Raw genomic sequence first — 13,489 nt, 5'->3', positions numbered from 1 at the left:
ACAATGAAATTGATAAATATTTTATCTTGAAAGGGTTTAAGAGGAGCAAGAGTGAGCCCACATTATATGTTATGAAAGAAGAAAATTATATTCTCATTGTTTTAGTCTATGTTGACGACTTAATTATTATGGGCAATGATGAGAAGGCTATTCAAGACTTCAAGAAAGATATGATGCAAACCTCTGAGATGTTTGATTTGGGGTTACTACATTATTTTTTGGGAATTGAAGTATGCCAAAGGAAAGATGGAATTTTCATTTTCCAAAAGAAATATGTAGAAAGTATTTTAAAGAAGTTCAACATGGCTGGTTGCAAGTATGTACACACTCCTTTAGTTGCAAATGAGAAGTTCAGAAAAGAAGATGGTACCAAGAAGGTTGATGCTTCTGCATATAGGAGTTTGATTGGGAGTCTCTTGTATCTTACCACCACTAGACCTGACATTATGTTTGCTAGAAGTTTGCTTTCAAGATATATGCAAAGTCCAATTCATCACTTTGAAGCAGCAAAAGGAGTCTTGAGATACTTGCAGGGCACACTTAAGTATGGAATATCGTACAAGACTACAAACACCTCAAAGCTATTTGGGTATATAGATAATGATTGGGCTGGGTCTTGATGATGTGAAGATTACCTCTGGTTTTGTTTTTATTCTTGGTACAAGTGCATGCTCATGGGTCTCTAAGAAACAAAAAATTGTGGCTCAATCTTCAACTGAAGCAGAGCATGTTGCTGTAGCAAAAGCAACAACACAAGCAATATAGCAGCGAAAGATCCTTGAAGATATTAGAGAAAAATAAGAAGAAGGAACAACCTTGAACTGTGATTATAAATCAGCTATTGCCATTGCAAACAATCCAGTCAGTCATGATCGTACCAAGCATATTGCCATAAAGTATCACTTTATCAGAGAAGTAATAGAAAAACAAGAAATTCAACTGGAACATATTGTAGAACTGGAGATCAACTAGCAGACATATTTACCAAGCCCCTCACCCAAGAGAAGTTCTTTTATCTTAGAGAGCTGATTGGAGTTGTAAAGAAAGTGCATTAAGGGGGAGTGTTGAAATGTAATGCACTCCTTTGTTGTAATGAATATTCTGATGTATCAAAAAATATCTCTGTATGTGTCTCATCTCCGGTTGTTTCTTAGACAGTGTCATTTAAGTGTTGAGTTTGTTCAGTTCTTTATGAAAGGCTGTTCAGTTCTCTATGAAAGATATGAGTAGTCCATCAGTCACTACTGCTGTATAAACAACAGACTCTGTTTTTGAAAGAACCCCTCCCAATTTTTGTTAGAGAGCTCTGCTGTAGCAACTCTGAAATATTCTGTATTATGAATACTCTTTGTCTTCTCCTTTGATATCTCCAACATAAAAGTGGGATATCCTCTTTGTTTGACAAAAGTTGCCCTCACGCCTTGTATATCTACGGACACATACCTGCCATCTTTCTGCAGGTAACCCACTTGTATTTTTCCTAAGGAATAGCAGGGTCCAATCTTTTGCAAGTGGGGGTCTAGCTTTAGAAGTTGGACCTATATTCTCCATTAATAGATATACCTAACTCAGTTTAATGACGAGAAGACAGTTCTTTGTGGAGACTATAGTTTAGTGGAAGACAAATAAATAAAGTTGTTTGTAATTTAACAAGAATGTTAGGATGGCTCACTGTTAATAAAACCTCGACCAGGTGAAAGTTTTGTAGACCTCTCATGACAGGATAAATTGTCAACCTAGAATATAACTCCACAACTTCCATTCGCATTGCCCCTGAAAAGTGGCAGGTCAACAACATATTCTCTTTTAAGACACCAATCAAATAGATCTGGTACAATTTAGGTTTTGATTTAGGTTCTAACTAGGCTAGTATTAGTTATATATCTCAATTAGATATATTATTATTTTATTTTAAGAGAAAAGCTATATTTTTATTTTAAAAGCTCAATTTTTTTTTGTACTCTCAAAACTATTCATTAAAAACTTAGCCTTGGTTATAATTAATAATTTTTATAAGAAATGAGTGTTAAAGGAAAAACTATAGGTTATATACTAGATAAATTATCAATTCACATCTATATAATATTATAATATTAGACCCAAGGTCTAAAGCTTTAATATTGGATATTGTACTATAAGGAATGGTACCAAATTGTACCATACTGATACTCATTACATAAGTACATAGCAATTTGGTTTCAATATAACATTCTTTGACTTTTTTAATTTTTTATTTTTGAGGATTGTTTTGAGATTTATGGATGTCTAAAAATATTTTATGTACGTTTACATAACCAATAAAGCTTCAGAATATCCATTTGAAGTTTATAGATGTTCAAAATATTTTTGCATAAAAATATAATTTGTGAAGTCTTGCTCGACCTATAGTATGCAAACATTTTTCTAATCACGAACATTTGTTCACCAAGAATTATATTAAGTAGTTTAAAATATATTATTTGTTATTCCAAGAATTATTATATTGATAGTTGCAATCTTTAATAATTTAAAGTATTAAGCAAACTTTGTATGACCGAAACTTTGGTTTCATTATGAAGATTTCAATTTTTGTGAACTCCTTGACATATATAGCAAAATCTCTATAATTGTTTCTTATTTTTAATAAATCAAATGATCAATTTAAAGTAAGTCCATCAGTGAGTTCTTTTTAGTGGCAAAATTAAACTACCATTTTAGATCCATTATCGATATAATTAAACAACTCTCTCTAAATTTATCCTTACTCTATTTTCTGTATGAAAAAAATTGATGTAGGTCTATGTGTATAAATGAAGCATTTTTCAAGGATGACATTCCTACATAATATTTTTTTATTAAACCTGAATTTTGAGTCTTGTTTTATGAAATAAGTTATATACAAATATTATTAGGGTTATTTTTAGGTCTATCCTCTCCCAAGGCTGTTCAAAAATGGACTTCTCTCTTGAGAATGAAGTGGTGCATAGTCAATAATATGCTTTCTTCAAATAAAAAAATAAATTACAAATATTCTTTTATGTCTAAATATTATTAAGATCTTATAAGAATTGTAGGGGGGCAAGTATAGATAAATACTATTGAACATAAGAAAGTAAATGGAGGATGGTGAATTGTAAATTTGAAATTAAGAGTTAGATAAAGATGTCATATTGTAAGCTGTTTATACTATTATAAAAATATTTGAAAGAGTGTAACATATAGGGATACTGTGTATAATTACTATTTGGTAATAAAATCTTTTAAATAATATTACGATATTTTACTCTATATAAAATACCAATCTATGTGAGGAAAGAAGAAGAAAAAGAAAAGAAAGGAAGAAAAGAAAAGGACAATGAAGAAAAAAATAAAGAAAAGAAGGAAAACAAGGAAATAAAGAAATGAATGAAAGAAGAAGAAAAGAGAACAATCAAAGGAAAGGAAGAAATAAAGGAAAAAAAGCAAAAAGCAAAAAAAGAAAGGAAAGAAAGAAGAAGAAAAAGGAAATAAAGCAAAAAAGAAAAGGAAATAAAAAATGAAGGAAAGAGAAGAATAAGCAATAAATAAATGAAAAGGAAGAAGAAGAAAAGGAAACAAAGAAATAAAGGAACGAACAAAAAAGAAAAGAAAAAAAGGAAGGAAAGAAGAAGAAAAGGGAATAAAGAAAGGAAAAGGAAAAAGAGAAAAAAAAGGTAAAAAAAATAAATAAAAAGAATAAAAAGACATGAAGAAAGGAAGGAAGGAAAGAGAAAATGGACATATAAAGGAAAGGGAAGAAGAAATAAGGAAAGAAAAAAAAATTTAAAGAAAGAAGAATAGAAGGAAAGAAAGAAAATTAAAAGAAGAGAAAGAAAGAAAATAAAGTAGAAAAAAGGAAACAAAGAAAAAAAAGGGAAGAAGGAAAAAAAGGAAAGAAATGAAAGAAAGAAGAATAAAAAGAACGAAAGGAACAAAAGATGAGAAAAAGAAGAAAAAAAGAAAGCAAAGAAACAAGAGGAAAAGGAAAGAAATAAAGTAAGAAAAGAATAAGAACAAAGAATAAAGAAAATAAAAGGAACGAGAAGATAAGGAAAGAAAATAATGTAGGTAAGAAGAAGAAAATGAAATAAAGAAATAAAAGGGAAGAAGAAGAAAAGAAAAGAAAAGAACAAAAATAAAGGAAAGAATAAAAAAAGAAAGGAAGAAAGGAAGAAAAAAACAACACAAGGAAATAAAAAAAGAAAAATAAAGAAGAAGAAAAATAAAAAAAGAAATGAAGAAAAGAAGAACAAAAGGAAAGAAAGAAATGAAAGAAAAGAGAGAAGGAAAGAAGAAATGAAAAAAAGAAGAAGAAAAAGAAATAAATTAAGAAAAGGAAAGAAGAAAAAAGGAAAGAAAGAAAAGATGTAAAGCATAATAAAAGAAAAGAAAAAAAATGAAAGAAAAGGAAAAGAAAAGGAAGAAAGGAAGGAAATGAGAAAAAAAATTAAAAAAAGAAAAATAAAAGAAAACAAAGAAATAAATGAAGGAAAAATAAAAAAAGAAGGAAACAAAGGAAAGAAGGTAAAAAGGGAATAGAGAAAAGGAAAAGAATGAAAAAAAGGAAAGAAATAAATGAAGGAAGGAAGACTAATAAGAAAAGAAAGAAATAATAGAAATAAGCATAAATGGAAAAAATGAATTGTCGAAAAGAAAAACAAAAGGAAAGTAATAAATAAAGGAAAGAATTATAAATAAAAGAAAGAAATGAAGGAAAGAAGAATAAAAGAAAAAAAATGAAGGAAAGAGGAATAAAAAGAAAGAAAAAATGAATGAGGCAAAACAGGAAAGAAGAAGAAGAAATGGAAGGAAAGAAGGCAAGGAAAGAAAAAAAGAAAGGAAAGAAGAAAAAAAGAAAAGAAAAAAGAAAATAAAGAAAGAAGAAGAAAAGGAAAGAGAAAAGAGAGAGAGGGAGAAGAAAAATAAAAAAAGAAAGAAGAGGAAGGAAAAAAAAAAGGAGAAAAAAAAGAATTAAAAATAGAAAGAGAAAAGAAAGAAATGAAGGAAAAAGACTAACAAGAAAAGAATGAAATAATAGAAATAAGCATAAATGGAAAAAATGAATTGTCGAAAAGAAGCATAAAAGGAAAGTAACAAATAAAGGAAAGAATTATAAAGAAAAGAAAGAAATGAAGGAAAGAAGAATAAAAGAAAAAAATGAAGGAAAGAGGAATAAAAAGAAAGAAAAATTGAAAGAGGCAAAAGAGGAAAGAAGAAGAAATGTAAGGAAAGAAGACAAGGAAAGAAGAAAAAAAGGAAAGAAAAAAGAAAATAAAGAAAGAAGAAGAAAAGGAAAGAGAAAAGAAAGAAAGGGAGAAGAAAAATAAAAGAAAGAAAGAAAAGAAAGAAGAGGAAGGAAAGAAAAAAAAAGAGGAGAAAAAAAAAGAAAAGAATTAAAAAATATAAAAAGAAAAGAAAAAAATGAAGGAAAGAAGAATAAAAGGAAAGAAAAAAATGAAGGAAAATGGAAAGAGAAGAAAAGAAAAAAAAGAAATGAAGAAAAGAAGAACAAAAGGAAAGACAACAATGAAAAAAGAGAAGGAAAGAAAGAAATGGAAAAAAAAGAAGAAAAAGAAATAAATTAAGAAAAAGGAAGAAGAAAAAAGAAAGAAAAGATGGAAAGAATAATAAAAGGAAAGGAAAAAAAAAGGAAAGAGAAGGAAAAGAAAAGGAAGAAAGGAAGGAAATGAGAAAAAAAATTAAAGAAAGAAGAATAAAAGAAAACAAAGAAATAATTGAAGGAACGATAAAAAAAAGAAAGAAAGAAAGGAAGAAAAAAAGGGAATAAAGAAAGGAAAAGAAAGAAAAATAAGGAATGAAATAAATGAAGGAAAGAAGACTAAAAAGGAAAGAAAGAAATAATGGAAATAAGCATCAAAGGGAAAAAAAGAAATGTTGAAAAGAAGCATAAAAGGAAAGTAATAAATAAAGAAAAGAATTATAAATGAAAGAAAGAAATAAAGGACATAAGAATAAAAGGAAAGAAACAAATGAAGGCAAGAGGAATAAAAAGAAAGAAAAAATGAAAAAAGCCAAAAAGGAAAGAGAGAAATGGAAAGAAGAAGAAAAGAAAAGCAAAATGGAAGGAAAGAAGAAAAAAAAGGAAAGAAAAGAAGAAAGAAAAGAAGAAGAAAAGGAAAGAAAAAAAGAAAATAAAGAAAGAAGAAGAAAAGGAAAGAGAAAAGTGAAAAGAAAAATAAAAAAACGAAAGAAAGAAAAGAAAGGAATGAAATAAATGAAGGAAAGAAGACTAAAAAGGGAAGAAAGAAATAATGGAAATAAGCATAAAAGGAAAAAAGAAATGTCGAAAAGAAGCATAAAAGGAAAGTAATAAATGAAGGACAAAAGAATAAAAGGAAAGAAACAAAAATGAAGGAAAGAGGAATAAAAACTGAAAAAATGAAATAGACAAAACAGGAAAGAAAGAAAGGAAAGTAGAAGAAAAGGAAAGAAAAAAAGAAAGGAAAATAGAAGAAAAGGAAAGCAAAAAAGAAAATAAAGAAAACAGAAGAAAAGAAAAATAAAAGGGAGCAGAAAAATAAAAAAACAAAAGAAAGTAAAGAAAGAAGAGGAAGGTAAGAAAAAAAAAGGAGAAAAAAAGAAAAAAAGAAAAGAATTAATAATAGAAAGAGAAAAGAAAGAAATGAAGGAAAGAAGAACAAAAGGAAGGAAAAAAGTGAAAGAAAGAGGAATAAAAAGAAAGCAAAAAAGAGAAGAGGCAAAAAAAGGAAAGAAAGAAAGGAAAGAAGATGAAATGGAAAGAAAAGAAGGAGCAAATATTTTATGGTAATTTTGATCTTCAGCTTGAGTGTAGCCTTTAGCAACAAATCTTGCTTTATACCATTCAATGCTACATCGGACTTGTATTTGATCTTATATACCCATTTGCATCCAATAGCATGTTAGCCTGGAAGTGGCATCACGATTCAAGTGTCTTTAAACTATAAGGCCTTAATTTTATCGGCCATAGCATCACGCCAGTACGCATGTTTCATTGCTAAGGAAAAAGACTTGGATTCCTAAGAATAGAAAATAGAAGCTAGAAAAGTACGGTGAGAGCTAGAGTGGATACTTAGTATTTGTCATGAGGTTGTTTTGGTATGGATAAGAAAAGAATGAAACTTGGGCACTGAAAATCTTGAAGCCATTGGAGAGGACATCAGATCCTTGTGGAGCATTTTAGAAGTGGATCGATGGATATTTTAGAAGGATCAACTGGTTCGATGGAATCTTGAATAGAAGTGGAAGAAGTCCGAGTAGGTGAAGATGGAAGATCAATGGAATGAGTAGATAGGATTGGTTAGCCACCATTACCAGTAATGTGAGGAAGAATTGGTGATTAGGAAGAAAAGAAAATATTAGATGTGTTGGCAAATGAAAAAATTGGTTCATAGAAAATAACATCCCTACTAGTGAATATTTTTTCTCAAGTAGGTCATACAAGCGGTAGCCTTTTTGGCCATAGGGATTGTGAGGACCCGTGCGAGCGTGTGTTTAGTCCCACATCGGTTATTCGCTGGGTAGATCTTAGGTACTTATACAGGATCAAGGAACCCAAATAATAACTTCCGGCTAGCCATTTTAGGTGAGGTCCTGGGTTATTACAAATGGTATCAGAGCGGACCCGGTCCATAACCTATGTGGACTAGGGGACACTACGTACAGTACGGATCCATTGGGGTTGACCACGGGCCAATCGTGATGTTTGTGATTAGATTTGAATAGATTTGAACCCTTAGCTTGACGAGGACGTCAGGGCTTGAACGGAGGGAGTATGTGAGGACCCGTGCGGACATGTGTTTAGTCCCACATCGGTTATTCGCTGGATAGATCTTGGATACTTATACAGGATCAAGGAATACAAATAATACCTTCCGGCTAGCCATTTTGGGTGAGGTTCTGAGTTGTTACAAGGATATTCTACAAAAATGCACGTATATGCACGAGGTCCAAATTTATTTTTGACTTGAATATGAGCAAAACAAAGACATTTGAAGATACGTAAATAGTGGTAAGAGAGTTTTTTTATCAAAAAGTATTTTATGAGGAGATTTACCACCTAAAATAGGAGAAAAAAGTTGGTTAATAAGATAAGCTGCAGTTAAAACATACTCACCCCAAAATTGGATTGGTAGGTTGGCTTGAAAACGTAATGCTCAAGCTACTTTAAGGAGTTGTCTATATTTGCACTCAACTATACTATTTTGCTGTGGCGTGCCAACACAATGTTTGATGAATAATTCTTAAAGAATTAAGATAAGTTTGCAATTGATGATCCATGAATTCCATCCTATTATCACTTCTAACTATTTTAATTTTACGGGAAAATTGGTTGTTTACAAAAGCAATAAATTTCTTAAGCAAATAAAATATTTCATATTTGAATGTCATGAGAAAAATTCATGTGCAGCGCAAAAAATCATTAATAATTATTACAAAATAATGTGTCACAGTATGAGATGGAATAGAATAAGCTCTTCAAATATCAATATGAATAAGTTCAAAAATGGAAGAAGCATTAGAAGTATTTGTAAGAAAAGAAATTCTAGTTTGTTTGGCTAGAGGACAAAGAGTACAATAATCTATTTTATTTTAAAAAGTAGAAAGAGGGATAGAAATATCTCAGGCTAAACCTTTTAATATTAGAGTCGGCGGATGACCCAAACGATTATGCCAAAGATTCAACTAGGTACAATAAGTTGTAGAAGTAGGAGAAACTAGACCTTGTAGTAGTAAAGACCATCCTTTTCTTTATCCAAACCAATCAACTTCCTTATTGATAGGTCCTAAAAAATACAGAAGTCAGAAAATAAGATAGCAACACAATAAGGTGTTTTAGTAAACTTGCTAATAAATAGTAAATTTAAACTAAAAGTGGGTACGTAAAAAATATTTTTATTTTTTAACTCACGAGAAGGGGACATTTTAATTTGGATTATTTAAACTGTATCTTCAGTAGGTAGTTTAATGGATTAACGAGTTGGTAAAGGTTTAAGTAATAAAAAAGGATTAGAGCAGGAGACCATGTGGTCAGAAGCGTCTGTGTCAATTATTTATGACATAGGTTGTGAGTTGGAAGGAATACCTGTTATGTTGATGAAAGTGGTGGTTTTGTTGATGTTTAATTTGGATAGCAATTGGATATACTACTCTGGCATAAGCTGGAGCATAATAGATGGGCCAAGAGAATTTTTACTATTGGCAACATGATTTACAGCAGGGTAGTGGCTTTGGTTCCTCCATGGTGGTTCGGGTAACCATATAATTTATAACAAGTATCATGTGTGTGACCAAGATTATTGCAGTAATTATAGTGTGGTCGTCCTTGATTGCCATGACCACCACGACCTCCTCATTGGTTACTGGAGTGACTAGAATCATGCTTGTCAAAACTTGAAGTAGCTGTGGCAATGCCTTCAAGAGATTGCATTAGTTTGACTTGCAATGCTTTCTGTTTCTCATTTTGCAAAATCAGAAAAAAATTTTTTACTTATATAGGTAGTGGCTCCATTGTGAGTATTTGGCTTTGAACGGTTGAAAAGAAGTCATTGAGCCCCATAAGAAATTGAAAGCCTTTTCATTTTGAGAGATTCAATTCAACTCTTTCATTGCACCGTAGATGCAAGTAGGAAGTGGACATAGATCATTGATTTCATCCCAATATGCTTTGAGTGGTAAAATAAGAGCCAACATAAAATTGATCTTGAATATGCATTGAGATATTTCACTTGATATGATAAATTTGGGCAGCCTTACTTTGAGAAAAGTGCTCTTTCAGATCATTCTATGCCTCTTTGTAGTTTTAAAATAGTCTATGCTACTCACAAGATCTTTTCAGACTGCGTTCCAAATCCAGAAAAGCACCATGGTATTGCAATATTGCCATGCATCAAGTATTGCTGAACTTTTTGTTCAGCTTCTTAAGCGAGTCATTAATAAAAATTAATTTTATTTTTGGCTAAGAGAGCAATTATCATAGCACGCCTTCATAGAGGATAATTGTCACCGGTGAGAACTTGAAAGACCAGGACCATGTCTGAGTTATCTAAGTGGTGGAGAAAGAATGGTGACGTTATATCAGCACTAGGATTGAAAATAATAGTAGAATAGACCATGATTATCAAATGGAGAATAGAGGGCCACAAAAAATAAATACCGAAAGATGATAAGAGAACAAGAAAGAGAGGTTGACTGATAAAAAAAAACCTATTCTAATACCATGAAAAATTTGTATTGGAAATATGATTTGAATTGCTTGTGCTGTTAATAGCACTGACGTGCTTTATATACAAGTTGACCCTCAGATATAGTAAAATACAACAATAAAATCTCATGACTATGGAAAACATATTAGGAACCAGATATAGTATAATACAATAACAAAATTCTATAATTTGAGACAAATACTAAATTTGAATATGACAATAAGATCCCATGATTTTTGGAGATTGATCTGAGTTGATATACCAAGATTGTGCATGCAATATATGACCGTTATGATATCCAATATCGTATATACTATAATAGGCAAAATTGTGCATGATTCTGAGCTGTAATACATAAGTATAATTATATACCAATTAATAGTTTGTAAATACAAATGTTGGGCATGCAAATCAATTGGAAAGCATGGTTAATTTGTGTGATATGCTTTCCACCTCGGATCATCCAATCCAACAATGGAATGAAAAATGAAATGAACAAAAATCTCAGGGCCCATTTGGTATTCTTTTTGTTTAATTTCTGTTTCTTTTTTTGAAATCCTAAGAAGGAAATAAACTAACTAAACAACATGCACGATTATTTTTTTTCCTGAAAGGGCTGGGATACAATAGGAGGGTCTTCAGGAGTCCGAAGGGGAGAATCATGGAGGCACCGAGGAAACCTATGAGTGTGCTGAAGTCTTGGCGGGTGTTAGTCCCTGGGAAGGAAAGCTTGAGTAAATAAAGCTTGTTTCGAAGTGATTAGAGTGTTAGAGTGCAATGATTTTTTTTTCTCTTTCTTGTCTCCTTTTCTTTACGACAAAGAATTAGCTATAACTTCTGTCAAAACAAAACTTCAGCATGCTAACTGTCATAATCGACACATATTACATCAGCCATCAGTAACCAAAATTTAAATCTTTTCAGGTGGTCTTTAAACAACTGACCTGCTCGTATCAATTCTTGACAATATTCGTCCAGATATGTGCATGTCCAATGGGTCATGCATAGCATGGTAGAATAAAGACCCAATGGGTCATGCAAGCGTAGTCCAACCAAAGCACAGATAACAGTAACAACATAACATTCAATGCAGAGAATATTTTTCAGCTTTATGACGTGGTGCTGAGTGGATCCAACATCATGGGCTTATGAATTCCACAATTATCAACAAAGCATGCATGTGACGAAAGTACAGGAGGCTGAACTTTTGTCCTACCAGGCATGTGTTTTGGATTTCAAAGGAATCTATATTCCTTCCCTCACCAATCCTTGGGCTGTTCCCATGGTCAGGAAGAATCATATACAGTAACTAAGCATATATTATATATATACACACATAGATACAGAGTTTTTTCTTTCATTCTTTCTGGTTTGAATAGATTTTTTTTTGTTAAAAGAATATATCTATAGTTAAACTAAGACCAAATTATTCCATGACAAAGGAAAAAAGACGGGAGTGTGGAAAGATTGGTCACCAACCAGATTAGGTCCTCCCCCCCCCTCAAGCTTGGTTAGTATCTAGGACATCTCTCACTTGCACACAAACAAAAGCTAGGACTTCTAGAATCCTAAAGGTGGGGAGACAGTGAGGTGCAAAACTGTCGGTGGAGATGTGAGAGATTGAAACAGTGTGTGGGGAAACACCTCACGTAAAAGTAGAGCTACCTACCAAACTCTGGTTCTGTGCGGCCATGTAAACCACTCGAAATTCTCGCACAAACCCGGTCAAATGGCCCAAACGGATCGAGTCAATTGGAGGGGGTGCTGCTCCTTACAACCTCCCTTCCTCTCATAAATACTACTCCTTATCCCCCACCCCTCTCCCCACCTTCCACTCCTCTTCCAATCCCAACTTCACCAACAGAGCTAAACTAAACTAAACACCACCCCCTTCATCTCTCTCTTCGCTATGGGCAGGTCTCCTTGCTGCGAGAAGGCTCACACCAACAAGGGTGCATGGACTAAGGAAGAGGACCAGCGCCTCATCGCCTACATCAAGGCCCATGGCGAAGGCTGCTGGCGAACCCTCCCGAAAGCCGCAGGTATGTAATACGTAAATACTCTTCAATCCCACCATCGAGAGCCATTGAAAGAAGTCCATATGAGGAGACTACATTTCAATAATAACTCTATGATACTAATGTTTTATAATTTCTTTTTTGATGCTTTTGCCTGTATATAGGCTTGCTTCGATGCGGCAAGAGCTGCCGCCTTCGATGGATAAACTATCTCCGGCCGGACCTCAAGCGAGGCAACTTTACCGAGGAGGAGGACGAGGTCATCATCAAACTCCATGGCATGCTTGGAAACAAGTACACACCTCCTCCTCCTCCTCTTTTTACGCGCACCTCTTCCTCTTTATAATCCATATTCTAATTTTTACATGATCATAAACTTTCCTTTGCTGCTTCGTTGGGGTTGATATTGTTGTAGTTGGTGATTAGCCATCATTTTAACATTGCAGATGGTCTATAATAGCCGGTCGGTTGCCTGGTCGGACAGATAACGAGATCAAGAACTACTGGAATACCCACATCAAGCGCAAGCTCATCAGCCGCGGTCTCGACCCACAGACCCACCGTCCTCTAAGCGGGGGTAACCAATGCAACACCTCCAGCCAGCCACAATTGGTCACCATGACGGCCGAGGCAGCCTCAAAGCTGACCGACTCAACCACCGAGGATGGGCACAGCGGAGGCATCATCATCGACAGAGACGAAGAGTACCGATGCCTGGACCTCAACCTTGATCTCTCCATCAGCCTTCCTTACAACCCTTGTTCGAAGCCATCGACTTCATCCGAGGTCTTGATGCCACCCACAGCAGCGGAGGCAGCAACACCAACTTCAGCGCCACCTCACGCACAAACCATTTGCTTGTGTTACCATTTGGGGTTCCAAAGAAGTGAATCTTGTAGCTGCCAAACAAATTCTGGCCAACATGTTCTTAGATACTACAGACCTTTGGAAGAGGGGCAACACATAAAATAGTTTGTATTCAAACTTTTACCAATAGAGAAGAGTGACAATGTTCTCGGATTCCATATTTTAGGTATCTTTTTCTTTTTTTAAAAAAAAAATTCAATAGTGGATGTGATCCAAAAGGAGGCAAAAGTGATAAGGGTTGGTGTGAAGGGAAGAGGATGGTATGGTACTGTTTTGAGCATCTGATCAGAGTCTTTTCTTTTGTCACGTAGGGTGGTGTGGGGGAGAGCATGTGAGGTGTTTTGGGTAGGTAACCGAATCTCAAATAAAGAAAAAAAGAGCGTAGGAGATAAAAGGAGGAGG

At 33.3% G+C, this 13,489-nt stretch overlaps 1 protein-coding gene across 1 annotated transcript; it reads left to right on the top strand.

Moving 5' to 3' along the window:
• Positions 1 to 11,957: 11,957 nt before the first annotated feature.
• On the top strand, positions 11,958 to 13,247 carry LOC103702644 (myb-related protein 308-like). The gene is made up of 3 exons (XM_008785154.4): positions 11,958 to 12,244; positions 12,385 to 12,514; positions 12,667 to 13,247. The coding sequence occupies exons 1-3, from the start codon at positions 12,112 to 12,114 to the stop codon at positions 13,190 to 13,192; spliced, it is 789 nt and encodes a 262-aa protein (XP_008783376.1). The 5' UTR covers positions 11,958 to 12,111; the 3' UTR covers positions 13,193 to 13,247.
• Positions 13,248 to 13,489: the final 242 nt, after the last annotated feature.

This window comes from Phoenix dactylifera, unplaced genomic scaffold (genome assembly GCF_009389715.1).
Source record: "Phoenix dactylifera cultivar Barhee BC4 unplaced genomic scaffold, palm_55x_up_171113_PBpolish2nd_filt_p 001710F, whole genome shotgun sequence".
Lineage (NCBI taxonomy): Eukaryota > Viridiplantae > Streptophyta > Magnoliopsida > Arecales > Arecaceae > Phoenix > Phoenix dactylifera.
Note: the sequence above shows the minus strand (reverse complement) of the source record. Positions and strands in the feature narration are given on the sequence as shown.